This window comes from Ranitomeya variabilis, chromosome 2 (genome assembly GCF_051348905.1).
Source record: "Ranitomeya variabilis isolate aRanVar5 chromosome 2, aRanVar5.hap1, whole genome shotgun sequence".
Classification (NCBI taxonomy): domain Eukaryota; kingdom Metazoa; phylum Chordata; class Amphibia; order Anura; family Dendrobatidae; genus Ranitomeya; species Ranitomeya variabilis.
The window spans coordinates 264,976,794-264,999,774 of record NC_135233.1 but is presented as its reverse complement, the minus strand read 5'-3'; the positions used below and the strand labels follow the sequence as shown (position 1 = coordinate 264,999,774).

At 49.1% G+C, this 22,981-nt stretch overlaps 1 protein-coding gene across 3 annotated transcripts in view; it reads left to right on the top strand.

Moving 5' to 3' along the window:
• The first annotated feature begins 7,427 nt into the window (after nucleotides 1-7,427).
• SLC2A8 (solute carrier family 2 member 8) overlaps nucleotides 7,428-22,981 on the top strand; it is a 27,904-nt gene continuing 12,350 nt past the window's right edge. Inside the window, exons 1-5 of one of the 3 annotated variants that reach the window (XM_077284913.1) lie at nucleotides 7,428-7,488; nucleotides 11,631-11,793; nucleotides 11,874-12,080; nucleotides 12,314-12,413; nucleotides 12,480-12,691. In XM_077284913.1, coding sequence (XP_077141028.1) covers nucleotides 11,922-12,080; nucleotides 12,314-12,413; nucleotides 12,480-12,691 — 471 coding nt within the window. In that variant the 5' untranslated portion in view covers nucleotides 7,428-7,488; nucleotides 11,631-11,793; nucleotides 11,874-11,921. Of the gene's footprint in view, nucleotides 7,734-10,954; nucleotides 11,794-11,873; nucleotides 12,081-12,313; nucleotides 12,414-12,479; nucleotides 12,692-22,981 lie in introns of all 3 variants that reach the window. The other 2 variants (XM_077284911.1, XM_077284910.1) reach the window with 2 other exon arrangements.

Genomic DNA, 22,981 nt, shown 5'->3' with positions numbered 1-22,981 from the left:
AAAACGACGCATTGCAACGGATCTGAAAAGACGGAAGTGTGAAAGAGGCCTTATTCCCATATGGCGCAGAAGGTGGCAGAGCAGCATTCATGTCGATGAGGGCTCCCATGCTGAGCACAAGCAGGGTGACGAGCGCGTTCACTAGTGCCCAACTGCTGGTCTGGTACTGGAGGGGAGTGCACACCATTATCTTTTACATTGGGGAGTCTGGTCACTGAGAAGCGGATGTCTGAGTTGTGCACAGTCCCACCCAGCTTTTAACAACTGAAATGCTGTAATGTCAAAGTTGAATAAAACTCGTGAGACCCTCCTAACAAGGGAGCAGACGGCATCACCTGTTCCGCCTCATCCCTCCATTGTAGCTGACTGAGCTGAACAGACTGGGATGCAGTGATGATGTGGAGTCCTCCCTCTGCAGTCAGTGATCACCCTGTACAGCACAGAGCACACTAGGATGCAGTGATGAGGAGGAGCAGTCCTCCCTCTGCAGTCAGTGATCACCCTGTACAGCACAGAGCACACTAGGATGCAGTGATGAGGAGGAGCAGTCCTCCCTCTACAGTGATCAGTCTGTATAGTACAGAGCACACTAGGATGCAGTGACGATGAGGAGCAGTCCTCTCTCTGCAGTCAGTGATTGGCCTGTACAGCAGAGAGCACACTAGGATGCAGTGACGATGAGGAGCAGTCCTCCCTCTGCAGTCAGTGATCGGCCTGTACAGCACAGAGCACACTAGGATGCAGTGATGATGAGGAGCAGTCCTCCCTCTGCAGTGATCACCCTGTACAGCACAGAGCACACTAGGATGCAGTGATGATGAGGAGCAGTCCTCCCTCTGCAGTGATCAGTCTGTACAGTACAGAGCACACTAGGATGCAGTGATGAGGAGCAGTCCTCCCTCTGCAGTCAGTGATCGGCCTGTACAGCACAGAGCACACTAAAATGCAGTGATGATGAGGAGCAGTCCTCCCTCTGCAGTCAGTGATTGGCCTGTACAGCACAGAGCACACTAGGATGCAGTGATGATGAAGAGCAGTCCTCCCTCTGCAGTGATCACCCTGTACAGTACAGAGCACACTAGGATGCAGTGATGCTGAGGAGCAGTCCTCCCTCTGCAGTGATCAGTCTGTACAGTACAGAGCACACTAGGATGCAGTGATGAGGAGCAGTCCCCCTCTGCAGTCAGAGATCGGCCTGTACAGTACAGAGCACACTAGGATGCAGTGACGATGAGGAGCAGTCCTCCCTCTGCAGTCAGTGATCACCCTGTACAGTACAGAGCACACTAGGATGCAGTGACGATGAGGAGCAGTCCTCCCTCTGCAGTCAGTGATCACCCTGTACAGCACAGAGCACACTAGGATGCAGTGATGATGAGGAGCAGTCCTTCCTCTGCAGTCAGTGATCGGCCTGTACAGCACAGAGCACACTAGGATGCAGTGATGATGAGGAGCAGTCCTCCCTCTGCAGTCAGTGATCAGTCTGTACAGCACAGAGCACACTAGGATGCAGTGATGATGAGGAGCAGTCCTCCCTCTGCAGTCAGTGATCGGCCTGTACAGCACAGAGCACACTAGGATGCAGTGATGATGAGCAGTCCTCCCTCTGCAGTGATCGGCCTGTACAGTACAGAGCACACTAGGATGCAGTGACGATGAGGAGCAGTCCTCCCTCTGCAGTCAGTGATCGGCCTGTACAGCACAGAGCACACTAGGATGCAGTGACGATGAGGAGCAGTCCTCCCTCTGCAGTCAGTGATCGGCCTGTACAGTACAGAGCACACTAGGATGCAGTGACGATGAGGAGCAGTCCTCCCTCTGCAGTCAGTGATCGGCCTGTACAGCACAGAGCACACTAGGATGCAGTGACGATGAGGAGCAGTCCTCCCTTTGCAGTCAGTGATCGGCCTGTACAGCACAGAGCACACTAGGATGCAGTGATGAGGAGCAGTCCTCCCTCTGCAGTCAGTGATCGGCCTGTACAGCACAGAGCACACTAGGATGCAGTGATGATGAGGAGCAGTCCTCCCTCTGCAGTCAGTGATCAGTCTGTTCAGCACAGAGCACACTAGGATGCAGTGATGATGAGGAGCAGTCCTCCCTCTGCAGTCAGTGATCAGTCTGTACAGCACAGAGCACACTAGGATGCAGTGATGATGAGGAGCAGTCCTCCCTCTGCAGTCAGTGATCACCCTGTACAGCACAGAGCACACTAGGATGCAGTAACGATGAGGAGCAGTCCTCCCTCTGCAGTCAGTGATCAGTCTGTACAGCACAGAGCACACTACGATGCAGTAACGATGAGGAGCAGTCCTCCCTCTGCAGTCAGTGATCAGTCTGTACAGCACAGAGCACACTAGGATGCAGTGACGATGAGGAGCAGTCCTCCCTCTGCAGTGATCAGTCTGTACAGTACAGAGCACACTAGGATGCAGTGATGAGGAGCAGTCCCCCTCTGCAGTCAGAGATCGGCCTGTACAGTACAGAGCACACTAGGATGCAGTGACGATGAGGAGCAGTCCTCCCTCTGCAGTCAGTGATCACCCTGTACAGTACAGAGCACACTAGGATGCAGTGACGATGAGGAGCAGTCCTCCCTCTGCAGTCAGTGATCACCCTGTACAGCACAGAGCACACTAGGATGCAGTGACGATGAGGAGCAGTCCTTCCTCTGCAGTCAGTGATCGGCCTGTACAGCACAGAGCACACTAGGATGCAGTGATGATGAGGAGCAGTCCTCCCTCTGCAGTCAGTGATCAGTCTGTACAGCACAGAGCACACTAGGATGCAGTGATGATGAGGAGCAGTCCTCCCTCTGCAGTCAGTGATCGGCCTGTACAGCACAGAGCACACTAGGATGCAGTGATGATGAGGAGCAGTCCTCCCTCTGCAGTCAGTGATCGGCCTGTACAGTACAGAGCACACTAGGATGCAGTGACGATGAGGAGCAGTCCTCCCTCTGCAGTCAGTGATCGGCCTGTACAGCACAGAGCACACTAAGATGCAGTGACGATGAGGAGCAGTCCTCCCTCTGCAGTCAGTGATCGGCCTGTACAGTACAGAGCACACTAGGATGCAGTGACGATGAGGAGCAGTCCTCCCTCTGCAGTCAGTGATCGGCCGGTACAGCACAGAGCACACTAGGATGCAGTGACGATGAGGAGCAGTCCTCCCTCTGCAGTCAGTGATCGGCCTGTACAGCACAGAGCACACTAGGATGCAGTGACGATGAGGAGCAGTCCTCCCTTTGCAGTCAGTGATCGGCCTGTACAGCACAGAGCACACTAGGATGCAGTGATGAGGAGCAGTCCTCCCTCTGCAGTCAGTGATCGGCCTGTACAGCACAGAGCACACTAGGATGCAGTGATGATGAGGAGCAGTCCTCCCTCTGCAGTCAGTGATCAGTCTGTTCAGCACAGAGCACACTAGGATGCAGTGATGATGAGGAGCAGTCCTCCCTCTGCAGTCAGTGATCAGTCTGTACAGCACAGAGCACACTAGGATGCAGTGATGATGAGGAGCAGTCCTCCCTCTGCAGTCAGTGATCACCCTGTACAGCACAGAGCACACTACGATGCAGTAACGATGAGGAGCAGTCCTCCCTCTGCAGTCAGTGATCAGTCTGTACAGCACAGAGCACACTACGATGCAGTAACGATGAGGAGCAGTCCTCCCTCTGCAGTCAGTGATCAGTCTGTACAGCACAGAGCACACTAGGATGCAGTGACGATGAGGAGCAGTCCCCCCTCTGCAGTCAGTGATCGGCCTGTACAGTACAGAGCACACTAGGATGCAGTGACGATGAGGAGCAGTCCTCCCTCTGCAGTGATCACCCTGTACAGCACAGAGCACACTAGGATGCAGTGACGATGAGGAGCAGTCCTCCCTCTACAGTGATCAGTCTGTACAGCACAGAGCACACTAGGATGCAGTGACGATGAGGAGCAGTCCTCCCTCTGCAGTCAGTGATCAGTCTGTACAGCACAGAGCACACTAGGATGCAGTGACGATGAGGAGCAGTCCCCCCTCTGAAGTCAGTGATCGGCCTGTACAGCACAAAGCACACTAGGATGCAGTGACGATGAGGAGCAGTCCTCCCTCTGCAGTCAGTGATCACCCTGTACAGCACAGAGCACACTAGGATGCAGTGACGATGAGGCGCAGTCCTCCCTCTACAGTGATCAGTCTGTACAGTACAGAGCACACTAGGATGCAGTGATGAGGAGGAGCAGTCCCCCCTCTGCAGTCAGTGATCACCCTGTACAGCACAGAGCACACTAGGATGCAGTGACGATGAGGAGCAGTCCTCCCTCTGCAATCAGTGATCGGTCTGTACAGCAGAGAGCACACTAGGATGCAGTGACGATGAGGAGCAGTCCTCCCTCTGCAGTCAGTGATCGGCCTGTACAGTACAGAGCACACTAGGATGCAGTGATGAGGAGCAGTCCTCCCTCTGCAGTCAGTGATCGGCCTGTACAGTACAGAGCACACTAGGATGCAGTGACGATGAGGAGCAGTCCTCCCTCTGCAGTCAGTGATCGGCCTGTACAGTACAGAGCACACTAGGATGCAGTGATGATGAGGAGCAGTCCCCCCTCTGCAGTCAGTGATCACCCTGTACAGTACAGAGCACACTAGGATGCAGTGATGAGCAGTCCTCCCTCTGCAGTCAGTGATCGGCCTGTACAGCACAGAGCACACTAGGATGCAGTGACGATGAGGAGCAGTCCTCCCTCTGCAGTCAGTGATCGGCCTGTACAGTACAGAGCACACTAGGATGCAGTGACGATGAGGAGCAGTCCTCCCTCTGCAGTCAGTGATTGGCCTGTACAGCACAGAGCACACCGGGATGCAGTGACGATGAGGAGCAGTCCTCCCTCTGCAGTCAGTGATCGGCCTGTACAGCACAGAGCACACTAGGATGCAGTGATGATGAGGAGCAGTCCTCCCTCTGCAGTCAGTGATCGGCCTGTACAGCACAGAGCACACTAGGATGCAGTGACGATGAGGAGCAGTCCTCCCTCTGCAGTCAGTGATCGGCTTGTACAGTACAGAGCACACTAGGATGCAGTGATGATGAGGAGCAGTCCCCCCTCTGCAGTCAGTGATCACCCTGTACAGCACAGAGCACACTAGGATGCAGTGACGATGAGGAGCAGTCCTCCCTCTGCAGTCAGTGATCGGCCTGTACAGCACAGAGCACACTAGGATGCAGTGACGATGAGGAGCAGTCCTCCCTCTGCAGTCAGTGATCGGCTTGTACAGTACAGAGCACACTAGGATGCAGTGATGATGAGGAGCAGTCCCCCCTCTGCAGTCAGTGATCACCCTGTACAGCACAGAGCACACTAGGATGCAGTGATGCTGAGGAGCAGTCCCCCCTCTGCAGTCAGTGATCACCCTGTACAGTACAGAGCACACTAGGATGCAGTGATGAGGAGCAGTCCTCCCTCTGCAGTCAGTGATTGGCCTGTACAGCACAGAGCACACCGGGATGCAGTGACGATGAGGAGCAGTCCTCCCTCTGCAGTCAGTGATCACCCTGTACAGCACAGAGCACACTAGGATGCAGTGACGATGAGGAGCAGTCCTCCCTCTGCAGTCAGTGATCGGCCTGTACAGCACAGAGCACACTAGGATGCAGTGACGATGAGGAGCAGTCCTCCCTCTGCAGTCAGTGATCGGCCTGTACAGCACAGAGCACACTAGGATGCAGTGATGAGGAGGAGCAGTCCTCCCTCTGCAGTCAGTGATCGGCCTGTACAGCACAGAGCACACTAGGATGCAGTGATGCTGAGGAGCAGTCCTCCCTCTGCAGTCAGTGATCAGTCTGTTCAGCACAGAGCACACTAGGATGCAGTGACGATGAGGAGCAGTCCTCCCTCTGCAGTCAGTGATCAGTCTGTACAGCACAGAGCACACTAGGATGCAGTGACGATGAGGAGCAGTCCTCCCTCTGCAGTCAGTGATCACCCTGTACAGTACAGAGCACACTAGGATGCAGTGACGATGAGGAGCAGTCCTCCCTCTGCAGTCAGTGATCGGCCTGTACAGCACAGAGCACACTAGGATGCAGTGATGAGGAGGAGCAGTCCTCCCTCTGCAGTCAGTGATCGGCCTGTACAGCACAGAGCACACTAGGATGCAGTGATGAGGAGGAGCAGTCCTCCCTCTGCAGTCAGTGATCGGCCTGTACAGCACAGAGCACACTAGGATGCAGTGATGAGGAGGAGCAGTCCTCCCTCTGCAGTCAGTGATCGGCCTGTACAGCACAGAGCACACTAGGATGCAGTGATGAGGAGGAGCAGTCCTCCCTCTGCAGTCAGTGATTGGCCTGTACAGCACAGAGCACACCGGGATGCAGTGACGATGAGGAGCAGTCCTCCCTCTGCAGTCAGTGATCACCCTGTACAGCACAGAGCACACTAGGATGCAGTGACGATGAGGAGCAGTCCTCCCTCTGCAGTCAGTGATCGGCCTGTACAGCACAGAGCACACTAGGATGCAGTGACGATGAGGAGCAGTCCTCCCTCTGCAGTCAGTGATCGGCCTGTACAGCACAGAGCACACTAGGATGCAGTGATGAGGAGGAGCAGTCCTCCCTCTGCAGTCAGTGATCGGCCTGTACAGCACAGAGCACACTAGGATGCAGTGATGCTGAGGAGCAGTCCTCCCTCTGCAGTCAGTGATCAGTCTGTTCAGCACAGAGCACACTAGGATGCAGTGACGATGAGGAGCAGTCCTCCCTCTGCAGTCAGTGATCAGTCTGTACAGCACAGAGCACACTAGGATGCAGTGACGATGAGGAGCAGTCCTCCCTCTGCAGTCAGTGATCACCCTGTACAGTACAGAGCACACTAGGATGCAGTGACGATGAGGAGCAGTCCTCCCTCTGCAGTCAGTGATCGGCCTGTACAGCACAGAGCACACTAGGATGCAGTGATGAGGAGGAGCAGTCCTCCCTCTGCAGTCAGTGATCGGCCTGTACAGCACAGAGCACACTAGGATGCAGTGATGAGGAGGAGCAGTCCTCCCTCTGCAGTCAGTGATCGGCCTGTACAGCACAGAGCACACTAGGATGCAGTGATGAGGAGGAGCAGTCCTCCCTCTGCAGTCAGTGATCGGCCTGTACAGCACAGAGCACACTAGGATGCAGTGATGAGGAGGAGCAGTCCTCCCTCTGCACTCAGCCACTGATCTGATTCCTGCTCACCCCCGCAGTGTGGCCGGCTGTGTACACTGACTGCACAGGACTCCTCACCCGCACCGCAGTATAGCCTCATCCATCCCTGGGATCACAGGCCGTGTGCAGCCATTGGCTGTGTAACGCTCCTCCCCTCTTGTCCGTAATTAATATCTAACATAATATATAATGGGCGTGGCTCATCAGCAATGATATGATTGGCTATTTTCCTAGGCGGAGCCACGGAGGGAATTCAGGAAGGCAAGCTCCTCCTCCCTGCAGAAGCCGAGTCTGCGCACCTATAGGTAGGAGGAGTTGTTCACCACGTGATGTGTCAGCTGATAGTGATCCTGTCATGTGACCTGTATCTGCTCCGGGACGGTGGGAGAGGTGTCTCCGGGCATCACAGTGTCTGCAGCTCTCCAGCGCTGTCCTCCACTCTGCCCGGCACACAGGCTGCTCATCTTTCTAGGGTGATGGATGAGGAGGATTTTCAGCCTCTTCTTGATGTGCCTGAGTCTCCGGATTTACAGCAGAGCCGATATCTGCGGTGAGTGCTGACGTCACGTGTGCTGGAGTTGTGTGCACTTGTGTCAGTAATGTATAGTGACAGCTGACGTCACAACGTCCTGATCAGCCCTGTACACTGTGCAGAGTCCGACCATCTAGTGATACTGGTGTGAGGTCAGGGGACAGGTGCCCGAGGCTACCGGTAGGGGAGCTCCCCCTAGTGGTGACTGCAGACAGGATCTTATGTATCTCTGTATACAGGGAGCTCCCCCTAGTGGTGGCTGCAGACAGGATCTTATGTATCTCCGTATACAGGGAGCTCCCCCTAGTGGTGACTGCAGACAGGATCTTATGTATCTCTGTATACAGGGAGCTCCCCCTAGTGGTGGCTGCAGACAGGATCTTATGTATCTCCGTATACAGGGAGCTCCCCCTAGTGGTGGCTGCTAGGGTTGAGCGACTTTTGCTTTTTTAGGGTCGAGTTGGGTTTTGTGAAACCCGACCTTCTCGAAAGTCGGATCGCGTGAAATCGGCCGATTCTACTGCAAAGCCGGGCTCCGGACCGGAACACGAAACCCAATGCAAGTCAATGTGGATTATTATTTTTTTTAATTAATATTCTCATTCTCTCTCTCTCTCTCTCTCTCTCTCTCTCTCTCTCTCTCTCTCTCTCTCTCTCTCTCTCTCTCTCTCTCTCTCTCTCTCTTCTCCTTAATTGGCTGAAAAAATGGCGGGAAAGGCGTCATACAAAACGCGACTTTGGCGCCAAGATCGCCGACCACGTAGCCGATCCCACGCTGGAGTCGGACTTTGCCAAAAGTCGGCGACTTTTGAAAATGAACGATCCGTTTCGCTCAACCCTAGTGGCTGCAGACAGGATCTTATCATGTATCTCTGTATACAAGGAGCTCCCCGTAGTGGTGTCTGCAGACAGGATCTTATCATGTATCTCTGTATACAGGGAGCTCCCCCTAGTGGTGGCTGCAGACAGGATCTTATGTATCTCTGTATACAGGGAGCTCCCCCTAGTGGTGGCTGCAGACAGGATCTTATGTATCTCCGTATACAGGGAGCTCCCCCTAGTGGTGGCTGCTAGGGTTGAGCGACTTTTGCTTTTTTAGGGTCGAGTTGGGTTTTGTGAAACCCGACCTTCTCGAAAGTCGGATCGCGTGAAATCGGCCGATTCTACTGCAAAGCCGGGCTCCGGACCGGAACACGAAACCCAATGCAAGTCAATGTGGATTATTATTTTTTTTAATTAATATTCTCATTCTCTCTCTCTCTCTCTCTCTCTCTCTCTCTCTCTCTCTCTCTCTCTCTCTCTCTCTCTCTCTCTCTCTCTCTCTCTCTCTCTCTCTCTCTCTCTCTCTCTCTCTCTCTCTCTCTCTCTCTCTCTCTCCTTAATTGGCTGAAAAAATGGCGGGAAAGGCGTCATACAAAACGCGACTTTGGCGCCAAGATCGCCGACCACGTAGCCGATCCCACGCTGGAGTCGGACTTTGCCAAAAGTCGGCGACTTTTGAAAATGAACGATCCGTTTCGCTCAACCCTAGTGGCTGCAGACAGGATCTTATCATGTATCTCTGTATACAAGGAGCTCCCCGTAGTGGTGTCTGCAGACAGGATCTTATCATGTATCTCTGTATACAGGGAGCTCCCCCTAGTGGTGGCTGCAGACAGGATCTTATGTATCTCTGTATACAGGGAGCTCCCCCTAGTGGTGGCTGCAGACAGGATCTTATGTATCTCTGTATACAGGGAGCTCCCCCTAGTGGTGGCTGCAGACAGGATCTTATGTATCTCTGTATACAGGGAGCTCCCCCTAGTGGTGGCTGCAGACAGGATCTTATCATGTATCTCTGTATACAGGGAGCTCCCCCTAGTGGTGGCTGCAGACAGGATCTTATGTATCTCTGTATACAGGGAGCTCCCCCTAGTGGTGACTGCAGACAGGATCTTATCATGTATCTCTGTATACAGGGAGCTCCCCCTAGTTGTGGCTGCAGACAGGATCTTATGTAGCTCTGTATACAGGGAGCTCCCCCTAGTGTTGGCTGCAGACAGAATCTTATCATGTATCTTTGTATCCTGAGAACTTGCCCCTAGTGGTGATTGTAGGCAGGACCTTATCATGTATCTCTCCGTATAGAGAGCTTGCTGTTAATTGTGGATCTCATGTATTTTTATATGAATAGTGTTAAAGGGGTTGTCCACTACTCAGACAACCCTTTCTTAATCCTTGTGTTTCACCCCAGTAAAAAAAAAAAAATGAATGCTATACTGCCTTCAGTGTGGGCACTGTTCCAGCAGATTTGGAACTGGCTCACCCGGAGGTCGTGTGACATTGTCATGTGATCTTGCAGCCAATCAGCGCTGGCATCTCTTCGCTATCGGACACAAGGAGATCTGAAGGAAGTGACAGAGTAGCCGCAGTTCTCACTTCCTGCTCATGTCAGTTATGTCGGCAGGAGAGTGAGGAAAGGTGTTATTATTTTACTGGGGGAAACATTTGGATTGAGAAAGGGTTGTCTGAGTAGTGGACATGCCCTTTAATCAGAGGTGATGCTTTTCCCTCCTACTTTGTACGCTGACGTTGAGTTGCTCTCCCCTGCGTGTGTACAGGGGTACGCTGCTCCCTCTGCCATCATAGGTGAGTCAACATTTCGGGATAACCTCGGGTTCCTAATGTTTTAGGTCCTTTTCCCGGACTTGGTTACAGAGCCTTGGAAAAGTCTTCATACTCCGGGCACTTTTCCACATGTTTTTCCCATTACACCCACTAATTGAAATGTATTTTATGTGATACCGACACATAGTAACGAGTATTTGTGAAGTGTAAGCAAACAACACAAGGTTTTCTAATTATTTTAAAAATACAAATCACAATTTTCAGATTTATGTTTGTATTCAGCCCCCAAGTCAATATTTTGTAGGACCACTTTTCACTACAATTACTGTTTCAAGTCTTGTTGTCTGTCTCTACCGCCTCTGCACATCTGGAGGTGACAGTTGCCCGTTCTTCTTTGCAAACTCGCGCTCTCTCTCAGTAAGATTAGATGGAGACATCTGTGAACAGCAATTTCCATGTCTTGTCACAGATGCTCAATGGGATTTCGGTCTGGACGGTGACTGGGCCATTCACACCCATGAATATGCTTTGATCTAAACATCCATTGTAGTTCTGGCAGAATGTTTAAGGTCTTTGTCCTGCTGGAAGGTGAACCTACATCTCAGTCTCGGTCTTTTTTCATCCTCTAACAGGTTTTCCTCCAGGATTGCCCTGTACTTGACTCCATCCATCTTTCCATAAACTCTATCCAGCTTCCCTGCCCCTGCTGAAGAAAAGCCTCCCCACATCATGACACTGCTGCCAAAACCATGTAACTAACAATTTAAAGCTCCACTCTGAAACACTAAAATATGTAAACATTGACTATATGGAATTGGAACTGCATTACTGCTGTAGAGAACATGCTAAAAAATGAAGATACAAATTGGCCAATTCTTGAGAGCCGAACAGCCAGTGACAAGGCTTACCCCTTTGTTGGGACCCTAACCTAACATGAATGCCTCTCCTCGGCTAAAAGCCTACATTGCTAGCTGTGTCCTCCACAAGGCATGTGGAAGAAGATGCCCCGATCAGATGAGACCAAAGTTGAACTGTTTGGGCTAAATGCAAAACATTACGTGTGGCGTAAAAGTAACACTTCACGTCTACTTGCCATTTTGTGTTGGTCTATCACAAAAAATACATTTTAAGGTTTTGGGTGTAAACGTGAAAAAATGAGTAATTAATTTGCCATAAAGACTTTTTCATGGCACCATATAATGGAGAATATCTGGAAATCTGGCACTTTTCAGGGCCATTGGGCCTGGTGGACCGAGGCAGTCTGCATTCTCAGATGTCACCTGACCCAGCATTCTTCCCTCCATGCAGTCGTGTCCAGGACAGGAATCTATACTTGGCCACGTTTGGTGCAGTGTTGGGGCCCCTGAGCTTTGGCTTTGTCTTGGGGTTCAGCTCTCCAGCCATCTCCGATCTGAAGAATGAGGAGGACCCGCGACTGGTACTGGATAAGGAGGCGGCTTCATGGTTTGGGGTGAGTCTCCTCCCCAATGTGGTGGAAAGATGCAGGAAATGGGCACCTCCTCCCTCTGATGTTTCTCTCTTCCTCCACAGTCTATAGTGACTATTGGAGCAGCAGCCGGCGGGATCCTTGGTGGATGGATGGTGGACAGCGTGGGCCGAAAGCTCAGCCTCATGCTATGTGCTCTTCCATTTGTCCTGGGCTTCACCCTGATCATATCGGCACAGAACGTGTGGATGCTTCTGGGCGGCCGAGTGCTGTCCGGACTGGCCAGTGGAGTTACTTCCCTAGTGGTCCCGGTGAGACCCCTGCCTCATCTGTGCACTATTTGTATAGTGCCATCAAGATTTTCTGTACTCATGACCCCCTCTCTGGTCACCACACATTTTGCACCAGTATGGTGGTCTCTGAACCCATTACCCCCTGTGCTGTGCACCTTCCCGCTGTATCGCTAGTGGTCTCATCTACTTGTATGGGGGTCCACTGCTGTCTGTGTATGGACCCGTGCCTCACTTTCCTTGTGAACTTGTAGGTGTATATCTCAGAGACGTCCCACTCCAGGGTCCGAGGGGCATTGGGGTCCTGCGTCCAGCTGATGGTAGTCACTGGGATTGTGGGAGCGTATATTGCAGGTAATGTTGGGTGGGGGAGGGGTATATAGCTTTGTCGTGGCTAATGACTGGTTTGTCTCTGTGCAGGATTGATGGTGGGCTGGCGCTGGCTGGCGGTGGTCTGCTCCATCCCCCCCGTCTTCATGCTGTTGGTTGTGTGTTTCATGCCCGAGACCCCCCGATATCTCATCAACCAGGAGAGAAGGGCAGAGGCCATGGCAGCTCTCTGCTTCCTAAGAGGACCCAATGTGGACCACGAGTGGGAGTATCGACAAATAATGGTCAGCGGAGGCCAACAGGTGAGCGGAGGAGGGGACGTGTGCGAGGGGTCCAGCCATCATAGCTGTAATATACAGCACCTTCACACACTGCTTACAGTGCTGGAGCTTTATATGAGAGGCTGATATCAGTCACATATGAAGTAATGTCTGGAGGGTATAAAGCAGGAGAAATAAGTATTGAACGGGTCACCTGTTTTCTAAGTAAATATATTTCTAAAGGTGCTATTGCCATGAAATTCTCACCAGATGTCGGTAACAACCAATCCACACAGGCAAAGAAATCAAACAAATGTCCATAACTTAATAGTCGCAGGAAGACTCAGCACTCTTAAGGATATGTTGCAAAATAAGGTGAATTTATTTACAATAAATCTGTCTGTAGCTCAACAGCTAGTAGATATGTTTCGGCCCTCATGGACCTTCATTAGATAAATGCTGTACAAGGCAATTGTATAACAGTCAGTAATCATACAATCTTAAAATGAAGAAAAAGAAATATGACAGTAAAACCTCAAAAATAAAAGTTGGAGGACAACAGCATGTACATGTAGACTGACTGGTAAGCTGAAGTGTTAATCTTTGAAGCTACCGGAGTGGTCGGTAAGAGGGGGTCGTGCACTGAAAGGCAAATACAACAGACAGTGTTACGAGATGCCAGGCATGAATCAAGACGTGGAAATAGGGGAGGAGGGGAACGGGAAGAGCGGAGAAGGGGAGAGAAGAAATTACAGCAGATAAGGGGCAAGGGAAAAAGATGGGGGGAGGAAAGAGGAGGAGCGAAAAGGAAGACGGGGAGGAGCGAAAGAAAGACGGGGAAGGAAAGAGGAGGAAGTGAGTGTGAAATTGGGAGCAAATGGCTAAAAGGAAGTAATGGATCATACAAAACCTTGGTTGGGAGCTGTTTAATGGAATACTGAAAATTAGGAACTGAGCTGTACTGTTGTAGTGGAAGGTGAGTAATTGATCCTCATTGGGGCTGATGTTTATACCAGAGGGAAGAGGGGGAGGAATGTCAATAATGTGCTCTAAAATAATAGAACCTTTAATGCTGCAGTAAGGGAGGAAAAGCGTGCTTACCAGACACTAGGTGGTCAAAGGTCTAGGCATGTCTGCACTGGGATATGGTAGCCACAAGCACACCAATACTGGCCATGTCCTTTTATCTTAGAAGGAGGGGGTACTTCCTGTGGGAATTGCTATGGGGAAGAGGGGCGGGCATGGATACATGGAGGGTCCTGATAGAGAAACGTGTTGCATGTACTGTTGGCCGATTGTAACAGAATGATGTCCAAGCTGGGCGAGCAGTCTGGAGACTCCTAGTGCTGGCGTCACTGCAGGTGCCTGTCGTGATGAGAGCGTTCTCGAGAAGTCAAGCAATGCGTTTTGCGTCACTGGGAAGCATAGTATCCTCTGTATGGGCGTGCGCGGGATTTAAGCGAATATCACGGTATGTATGTGCCATTTGGGAGGCTAGAGTGATGCCTGCCGCATTATAGAAGGGGGTGTGTGGGCATTGGGTGGAATAAAGGAGAATGTGGGTGAATGGGCGTAACTATAAACGCCGACCAAGTAAAATGAAGAATTGGACACATCAGTGACTGTATGTAGGATGTATGCAAAACAACCAGTGGTGAAACAGAGAGGAGCCACATAGATAAAGCAAGGAAGGGAATAGAGTGAGAAAGAGGACGGTGTGTGGGAAGTTGTAAGGTGGGTGCAATAGTACCAATACTAGGGTTTGTGCTTCGGTGGCAGGGTGTCCTATCGCTTCTGTGGATGGTCCCAGATTGTCAACAATTCATAACAATATTGAGAATAGTCCTCACTGAGATACCCAAGCACGACCATTGTGTAGAATTGCCATAAAGATGGAAAAAAATGAAAACCTGAAACAAAAAACACATAAAGATATGGTTAAAAAAATGGGTAAAACAGATTTGATACCTTAGATGAATCAGGACGTGAGGCCACGTGATAGCAACACGACAAACAAAAACATATCATAGAAAACTTGAAGTATTTATTCCCTATTGAGTCCCTTTGGTTCAAGAGTCTGCAGGGTATTGATCAAGAATTCCTCCTTCTTTTAAATTTGTTTTACCCGGTCGTAACCTCTCCAGAGAATGGGGGACTTGTTCCAGCACCTGAAACGTGAGCTATACTGTGGATATGGTTGTGAAAGGTGAACAGTAATCGTAAGTGGTTTCTTTTGCACCTGCTATTTGATTTATGCTGCGAGATTCTGTTTTCAAATGGGTTGGGTTGTCTCGCCTACATAAATAAGGCCACAAGTGTATTTCATTGTATACACAGTGGGTACGGAAAGTATTCCGACTCATTTACATTTTTCAATCTTTGTTTCATTGCAGCCATTTGGTAAATTCAAAAGTTAATTTTTTCTCATTAATGTACACTCTGCACCCCATCTTGTCTGAAAAAAAAAACAAAACAGAAATGTAGTAATTTTTGCAAATGTACCGTATTTTTCGCTTTGTAAGATGCTCCGGATTATAAGATGCACCCCAAATTTTGAGGAGAAAAATAGGAAAAAAACGTTTTTTAATAAATTGGTGGGGCTTCTTATAATCCATGCGTCTCATTGCTTACCGGGGGTTGTGGCTGTGGTGGATCAGGGACCCAGGGTCGCTACTGGAGGAGGCAGGAGTGGAGCGTTGCTGCAGGCTGGGATGAGGGGGTGTGCAGGTGTCCTGTGCTGCAGGGGGGTTCTTTTGCTGGGGGGGTGTCTCCGGTACTGCGGGTGGCTCTGCCGACATTTTGTGAAAGGCCAGAGCCCCCCCGGCAGTTCGTCCATGCTTTTCTGTGCGGTGGACTTTTGGAAAATGGCTGCCGGGAGGCGGCGCATGCGCAGATGGAGATCTTGGGACCAAGATCTCGAGAGATGAGATCTCAGCGCTGAGATCTCATATCTCCTGAGATTCCGGTGGCCATTTTCCCGGAGTCCGTCTCACAGGAAAGCATGGACGAACTGCCGGGGGGCTCTGCAGCATCGGAGACTCCAGCATCACCCTGGGCAGCAGCAGGCAGCGGCGGTGGACACCCCCTCATCCCATCCTCTAACGGCAAGTGGTATATCCGCTTTGTAAGACGCACCCCCATTCCCCCCCCCCCCCCAAATTGTGCGTCTTACAAAGCGAAAAATACGGTATTTAAAAGAAAATCTGAAATATTACATGGTCGTAAGTATTCAGACCCTTTGCTCAGTATTGAGTAGAATAACTTTTGAGCTAGTACAGCCATGAGTCGTCTTGGGAATGATGCAACAAGTTTTTCACACCTGGATTTGGGGATCCTCTACTATTTTTCCTTGCAGATTTTCTCCAGTTCCGTCAGGTTGGATGGTGAACGTTGGTGGACAGCAGTTTTCAGGTCTCTCCAGAGATGCTCAATTGGGTTTAGGTCGGGGCTCTGGCTGGGCCAATCAAGAAAGGTCACAGAGTTGTTCTGAAGCCACTCCTTTGATATTTTAGCTGTGTGCTTAGGGTCATTGTTTTGTTGGAAGGTGAACCTTGGGCCAAGTCTGAGGTCCAGAGCACTCTGGAAGAGGTTTTCATTCAGGATATCTCTGTACTTGGCTGCATTCATGTTTCCTTCAATGACAACCAGTCCTCCTGTCCCTGCAGCTGAAAAACACCCCATAGCATGATGCTGCCACCACCACGTTTCACTGTTAGGATTGTATTGGGCAGGTGATGAGCAGTGCCTGGTTTTCTCCACACATACCACTTAGAACTACCACCAAAAAGGTCTATCTTCGTCTCATCAGACCAGAGAATCTTATTTCTTATAGTCTGGGAGTCCTTCATGTGTTTTTTAGCAAACTCTATGTTGCCTTTCATTTGTCTTGCACTGAGGAGAGGCTTCCGTTGGACCACTCTGCCATAAAGGCCCGACTGGTGGAGGGCTGCAGTGATAGTTGACTTTGTGGAACTTTCTCCCATCTCCCTACTGCATCTCTGGAACTCCGCCACAGCGATCTTGGGGTTCTTCTTTACCAAGGCTCTTCTCCCACGATTGCTCAGTTTGGCTGGACAGCCAGATCTAGGAAGACTTCTGGTGGTCCCAAACTTCTTCCATTTAAGGACTATGGAGGCCACTGTGCTCTTAGGAACCTTGAGTACTGCAGAAATTCTGTTCTGTGCCTTGCCACAATTCTGTCTCTGAGCTCCTTGGCCAGTTCCATTGACCTCATGATTCTCAGTTGGTCTGACATGCACTTTAAGGTGAGCTGTAAGGTCTTATATAGACAGGTGTGTGCTTTCCAAATCAAGTCCTATCAGTTTAATTGTACACAGCTAGACTCCAATGAAGGAGTAGAACCATCTCAAGGAGGATCACAAGAAAATGCACAGGATGTGACTTAAATGAGTGCATGAGCAAAGGGTCTGAATACTTATGACCATGTGATATTTGTTTTTATTTTTTTATAAATTTGCAAAAATGTCTACATTTGTTTTTTTTCAGTCAAGATGGGGTGCAGAGTGTACATTAATGAGAAAAAATGAACTTTTTTTTTAATTTACCAAATGGCTGCAATGAAACAGAGTGAAAAATTTAAAGGAGTATGAATACTTTCCGTACCCACTGTGTACAGCATGGTTAGAGTCGCAAATAAAAAAAAAAAAAACCTCTTGTTTGAAACTTTGTCCATGTGTGGATGTAAAATCTTACTGCCTTTCAGAATGTTGTTGTACTGTATACAGTGTAGGCAAGGGAAAGTGTCGAGTATTGAGAAACATTTGGCTAGGGATCTTCTGACTTGAACCCTCATCTGCCCTAATGAGCTTGTCTCGCAAATTTGTAGCTCGCCCGAGACAGGAAGGAAGGGATTGTGAAATTTTTCTGCTGAGGGGTAACTTTTTCTCGGTATTATGGTGAAAAATTAGAAAGATAAAATTGTGTTAGATGATCAGTCCCAGATGCAAAATAAATAATCTATATATCATTTCCAATTAGTGGCATGGGGAAACAAAAATCAGGTTTGTCTACACAAAGCATTCCTTGTAGGAGGACATGTAGTGGTTAGCATATGGAGGGGCCACATTGGACCCCGTGGCTGTGCCTTGTGTTTCTAAAAAGAACATGTCTTGAAATAGGGAAAAAAAAAATTGTAAGTACTATTTTTTTTTTTTTTTTTTTTTACTCAGATTTTTATTAAGAATAACATTGCATTTTACATGTTACAACCTTATTTTCATTTCAAATTTTAAGTGTCAAACCCCAACATCCCCAACTTATCCCCCCCCCCATCCCAATGAGACAGCTCACATCTTTTATTACCACTTCCTCAAACGATACATAATGGATCTCATCACAATTAAGACCGCATATACAATATTTCTTCGAGCAACAGGCCCCCAACTCCTTTTCCCCCTTAACCTAGCTTCTAGCCCATTTCAAACCAAGAAGTCCACAATTTGTCAAACCTTTCAATTTTCCCTCTTTTCTTATAAACCCCTTTTTCCAATGCAAGACCCTGCTTCACATATTGAAGGTATTCTCCTCTTGTGGGCTGTTCCTCCTTTATCCAGTTTCTCGCTATTACCTTTCGGGCCATATATAATAATCTGGCAATTGCTATTTTCAGGGAGTTATCTACTCCAATTTCCTCTCTCCTCTACATAACCCAGCAAACAGACCACCGGTTCCCTTGGTACCGTGCATCTATACGCTCCTTCCACACGACTCCGAACCACCAACCAAAAAGCAGCCAGTCTCGGACACGCCCACATCATGTGAAATATTCCGACATTTTCATTCTTACACCTCGGGCATTCAGAATTAGCTCGTAACCCTGCTTTATACAATACTTCCGGAGATTTGTACACTCTATGCAGTATATAAAGCTGTGACAGCCTATACGGTTCACTCAGTGACAATTTTGGAACCCATTCCAACACCGACTCCCACGTTTCATCCTCCAGGGGGCCCAGCTCTCTTTCCCACCTAGCTGTCGCATTTATCGGGAATCACAATAGGTACGTATGTAGCAAATCTTTATATAAGGTGGAAATAGCCCCCCTCGTAGATCCCCCTCACCGCACACATATTCCAGCACTATATCTCCTTGGATTCTAAGGCATTCACCCCTGTTCTGAGCTCCAAACGTGTGTCTCATCTGAGCATATTGGTAGTCCCCGGAGGCCCCGAGACCAAACTCCAACTGCAACTGGGAAAAGGATTTCAGCTCTCGCTGCTCAATTATCTGATGCACATATTGAATTCCCTTGGCCTGCCACTCTGGTAGAACTCCCAATGCCACAAACTCCGGTAAATTATTATTATACCATAACGGGGAGAACCTAGTCAGACACGTAACCCCGCGAATTTGTTTCAATCTACCCCACAGCTTACGTATCAGAAATATAGTTGGATAGATTTTCCCAAGCGCACCCAGGGATTCATCTTCCAGGCACTGTATAACTGGACTTCTTTTCGTCACCTCTTTAATCAAATGCTGTGCAGCACTGGAAGACTCCTCATGCACCCAGCCCTTTAAATGTTGACTCTGGGCTGCAAGAAAATATACTTCAGGGTTGGGCAAAGCCAAACCGCCATCTTTCTTGGGTCGCTGAAGCGTCTCCTATCTGATACGCGGGTGCTGTCTCCCCCATACTAAACTCCTGAACAGGAAATTAATCTGCCGAAATTTCCCTCGTGGTATCCAAATTGGCGCGTTGTGGAGAACGTATAGTATTTTAGGCTTCAAAATCATTTTAATGAGATTGACCCACCACCGACAAGTGCAGTTTAATCCAGGCACCCACTTTCACCTTAAGAACTCCCAAAACAGGAGTCAAATTCCTATGCAGATAGTCTGTGACTGGCATAGAGATCCATATCCCCAAATATTTACATTGATTTACCACCTTAAGTCGCCCTTCCTCCATAAGCTCACTCACGTCCTCCCCCACTTTAAACAGAATTGACTTACTCCAATTTATCGTCAGCCCTGACAAAGAGCCAAATCTTTCAATAAACCCAATGGCACCCCTCAAGGAAGCAATCGGATCAGCCAGGAACAGTAGTATATCGTCTGCGCTATCTTCTCTTCTATTGTCCCATACTTGAACCCAGACATCTCAGCAGACTGTCGAATTTTGGCGGCCAATGGTTCCACAGCCAAAGCAAACAAAAGAGGGGAGAGCGGACACCCGTCTTGTCCCTCTATATAGTTTTATAGTGTGAGATAGCTCCCCGTTCACCCTGACTCTAGCCTCTGGTTGCGCATACAGCAGCTGAATCCAAGCCACAAACTGTGAGCCAAAGCCCAAACAGTGCAAAACCTGCCACAAATATCCCCATTCCATGTTATCGAATGCCTTATGGGCATCTAAGGATGCGCTAACTCTCTGGCCATAGTTGTCGGACCTCAGTTGCACATTCATAAAAAGCCTTCCCAGGTTGACTGCCGTAGATCTGTCAGGCATAAAACCAGACTGATCTGAGTGCACCAGCTTAGAGATAACACTCGTCAATCGCCGGCCAGAAGCTTGACATCCATAGTGAGCAAAGAAATTGGCCGATATGACTCGGGCTGCCTTAAATCTTTATCCTTCTTCGGAATTACCACTATTATGGCTTCTCTCATGGAGGCTGGCAAAATCCCTCTACTCTTAGCCTCCTCTAAAATCACCTTTAATCTGGGAACTAACACTTCCCCCATACTTTTATAGATTTAAGTGGGTAGCCCATCCACTCCTGGCGCCTTTCCATTTGCCATAGACTGTAATGCCCGACCCAGTTCCTCCTCTGTAATAGGAGCCTCTAAGCTTTCCCTGTCATCATTCAACCTCGGCAACCCCAATCCCTCTAAAAAGCCACTGTAAATTTCAGCGAAGACTTTCAAAATCTCCGAAGTCTCGGAAAATCTCGTGCCACTCCCCGAAACCAGCAAATGGACAAACGAAGTACTCCTCTGGGCAGAAGCCACCAGCGACAGAATGTGGCCAACAGTCTCCCCCCTCCTGGTAATAAGTCAACCTCTGAAATTCTCGCTTCCTTTCTGCCTTTTCCAAAATAATTTTATCCATATGATTTTGAGCTGCTTTTAATCTTTTCCCGGCCTCAGGAGTTCCCAGTATTACCATCTCGTCTTCCGCTGCCCTCAGCCCATCAATCGCTGCCTTCTCTGCCATCCTCGCCCTTCGCTTACATCTACTAATATCTCTAAACAGCCCTCTTAAATACGCCTTCATAGCTTCCCATACAGTGAGAGCATCTGCACTCCCATCATCAAGCACAAAGAATTCCATCACCTCCCTCTTTATATTATCTAAATCTATACTGTGCAGCCAGTTTGGGTGAATCTTCCACTCTCTCCTGCTCGCGGCCTGTGTCCCCATCAATCGAAACTCCACCTCAATTGGACTATGGTCTGAGAGAGCCCTCGGTAAGTACCTCACATCCCCCACCATTGTGTCTAACAGTCGATTGCCAAGAGCCATATCAATTCTGGACAGAGTATCATGAGCCGGTGAATAACAAGAATACCCCCTCTCCTGTTGTGAACTCTATTTTTAGGCTCCCTCTAGTGGTCACAAGCGGTACTGTGTAGTGTTGTCTTTCTGCAGGTTGGCTGCATCAGCTGGTTCGTTATGCTTGGTTGGTTTCCTATTTAACTCACCTGGATACTCAGTTCCTTGCCTGCTATCAATGTATTCAGTGCTCTTCAGATTCCTTGTGATTACCTTGCTCCCAGCCTCTCCAAGACAAGCTAAGTTTTTGTCCGTTCCTTTTTTGATTATCAGCATTCATCATGTTTCTTGTCCAGCTTGCTAAGATGTGATCTCCTCGCTTGCTGGTTGCTCTAGGAGACTGAGTTTCTCCCCCCACACCGTTAGTTGGTGCGGGGGTTCTTGAAATCTCAGTGTGGATATTTTGTAAGGGTTTTTTACTGACCGCACAGACCCCTTTACTATTTTCTGCTATCTAGTATTAGTGGGCCTCATTTGCTGAATCTGTTTTCACCCCTGTGTATGTGCCGTCCTCTTACCTCACCGTTATTATTTGTTGGGGGCTTCTATATCTTTGGGGATTATTTCTCTGGAGGCAAGAGAGGTCTTTCTTTCTCTCTAGGGGTAGTTAGTTCCTCAGGCTGGCTCGAGACGTCTAGGATTTTTAGGCACGTTCACCGGCTACTTCTAGTGTGTTTGGATAGGTTCAGATTTGCGGTCAGTCCAGTTTGCCACCTCCCTAGAGCTTGTCCTATGTTTGTTACTTAGCTGGAGTAATTCGTGATCCTCAACCACTAAGGATCATAACACTCTCCCCAACATGTCTTACTCTCCATAGATCAATCATACCAATTTCTCGGACATATGTACCAAACGTAGTAGTGTGCCCATCAGACCTATTCTGAAAGTTTTTTTATTTTTGTCCCAAAAATCATCGCATATATTAAGGTCACCAATAATTAAAAACGGTATCCGGCCCCAACGTCCCACCAGCTCCAGCACTTCTCTAATTTTCTTGCTGGAATAGGGAGGCGGAATATACAGCGCCGCTACACACAGCAGCACTCCATACATTTTACATTTCACCACCACATATTGGCCATCCGCATCAACATACACCTCCACCTCTTCATAATGCACACCCGCGTGAATCAATACTGACACTCCCCTTGAATACGTAGAGAAAGTAGAATGATATGCCCTCTGTATCCAGCGCCTACATAGTACATCCACCCTCTCCCGCACCAAGTGTGTCTCCAGCAGACATATCATTGAGACTCTTTGATCTCGAGCATACTGTAGGCTCGCCGCTCGTTTGGTCTTATCCGCTAGGCCTCTTACATTCCAACTCAGTATTTTAATACGGCCCCCCATCATGCCACTCATCATTCTTCAAATTATCCTCACTTTCAAATATAAGCTGTCTAGCCCCTCCCTCCCACCCTGTCAAAACCCAACTCCCCCCAACCCTCCCAGTGCTGCAAATTCTTCCTCTCAAGAGTGGAACTCCTCTGCCCATTGCAAACTCTACCTTGATTTACCCTCACCACCCGCCTCCTGCTACCGTAAAAAAACAGAATTTCTTACAATTTTCAAAAACATTTCAACACCTATGATAACGTAAAGAAACTACAAAGCAAAATTGCAGTTCACCGTTTAGCCCTCCTCCCCCTTTCATATTAACCATTACTTCACCCTCTGGCCAGTCAATCAAAATGGTCAAGCTCGGCTCTTCAAAAGTTGAACAATTGCCCAATTATTGAGCAGTTATGTTATAAACACAAATCCCTCCTCCAGAGACAAAGAAATAATACCCATCCGGGTCTCCACTAAT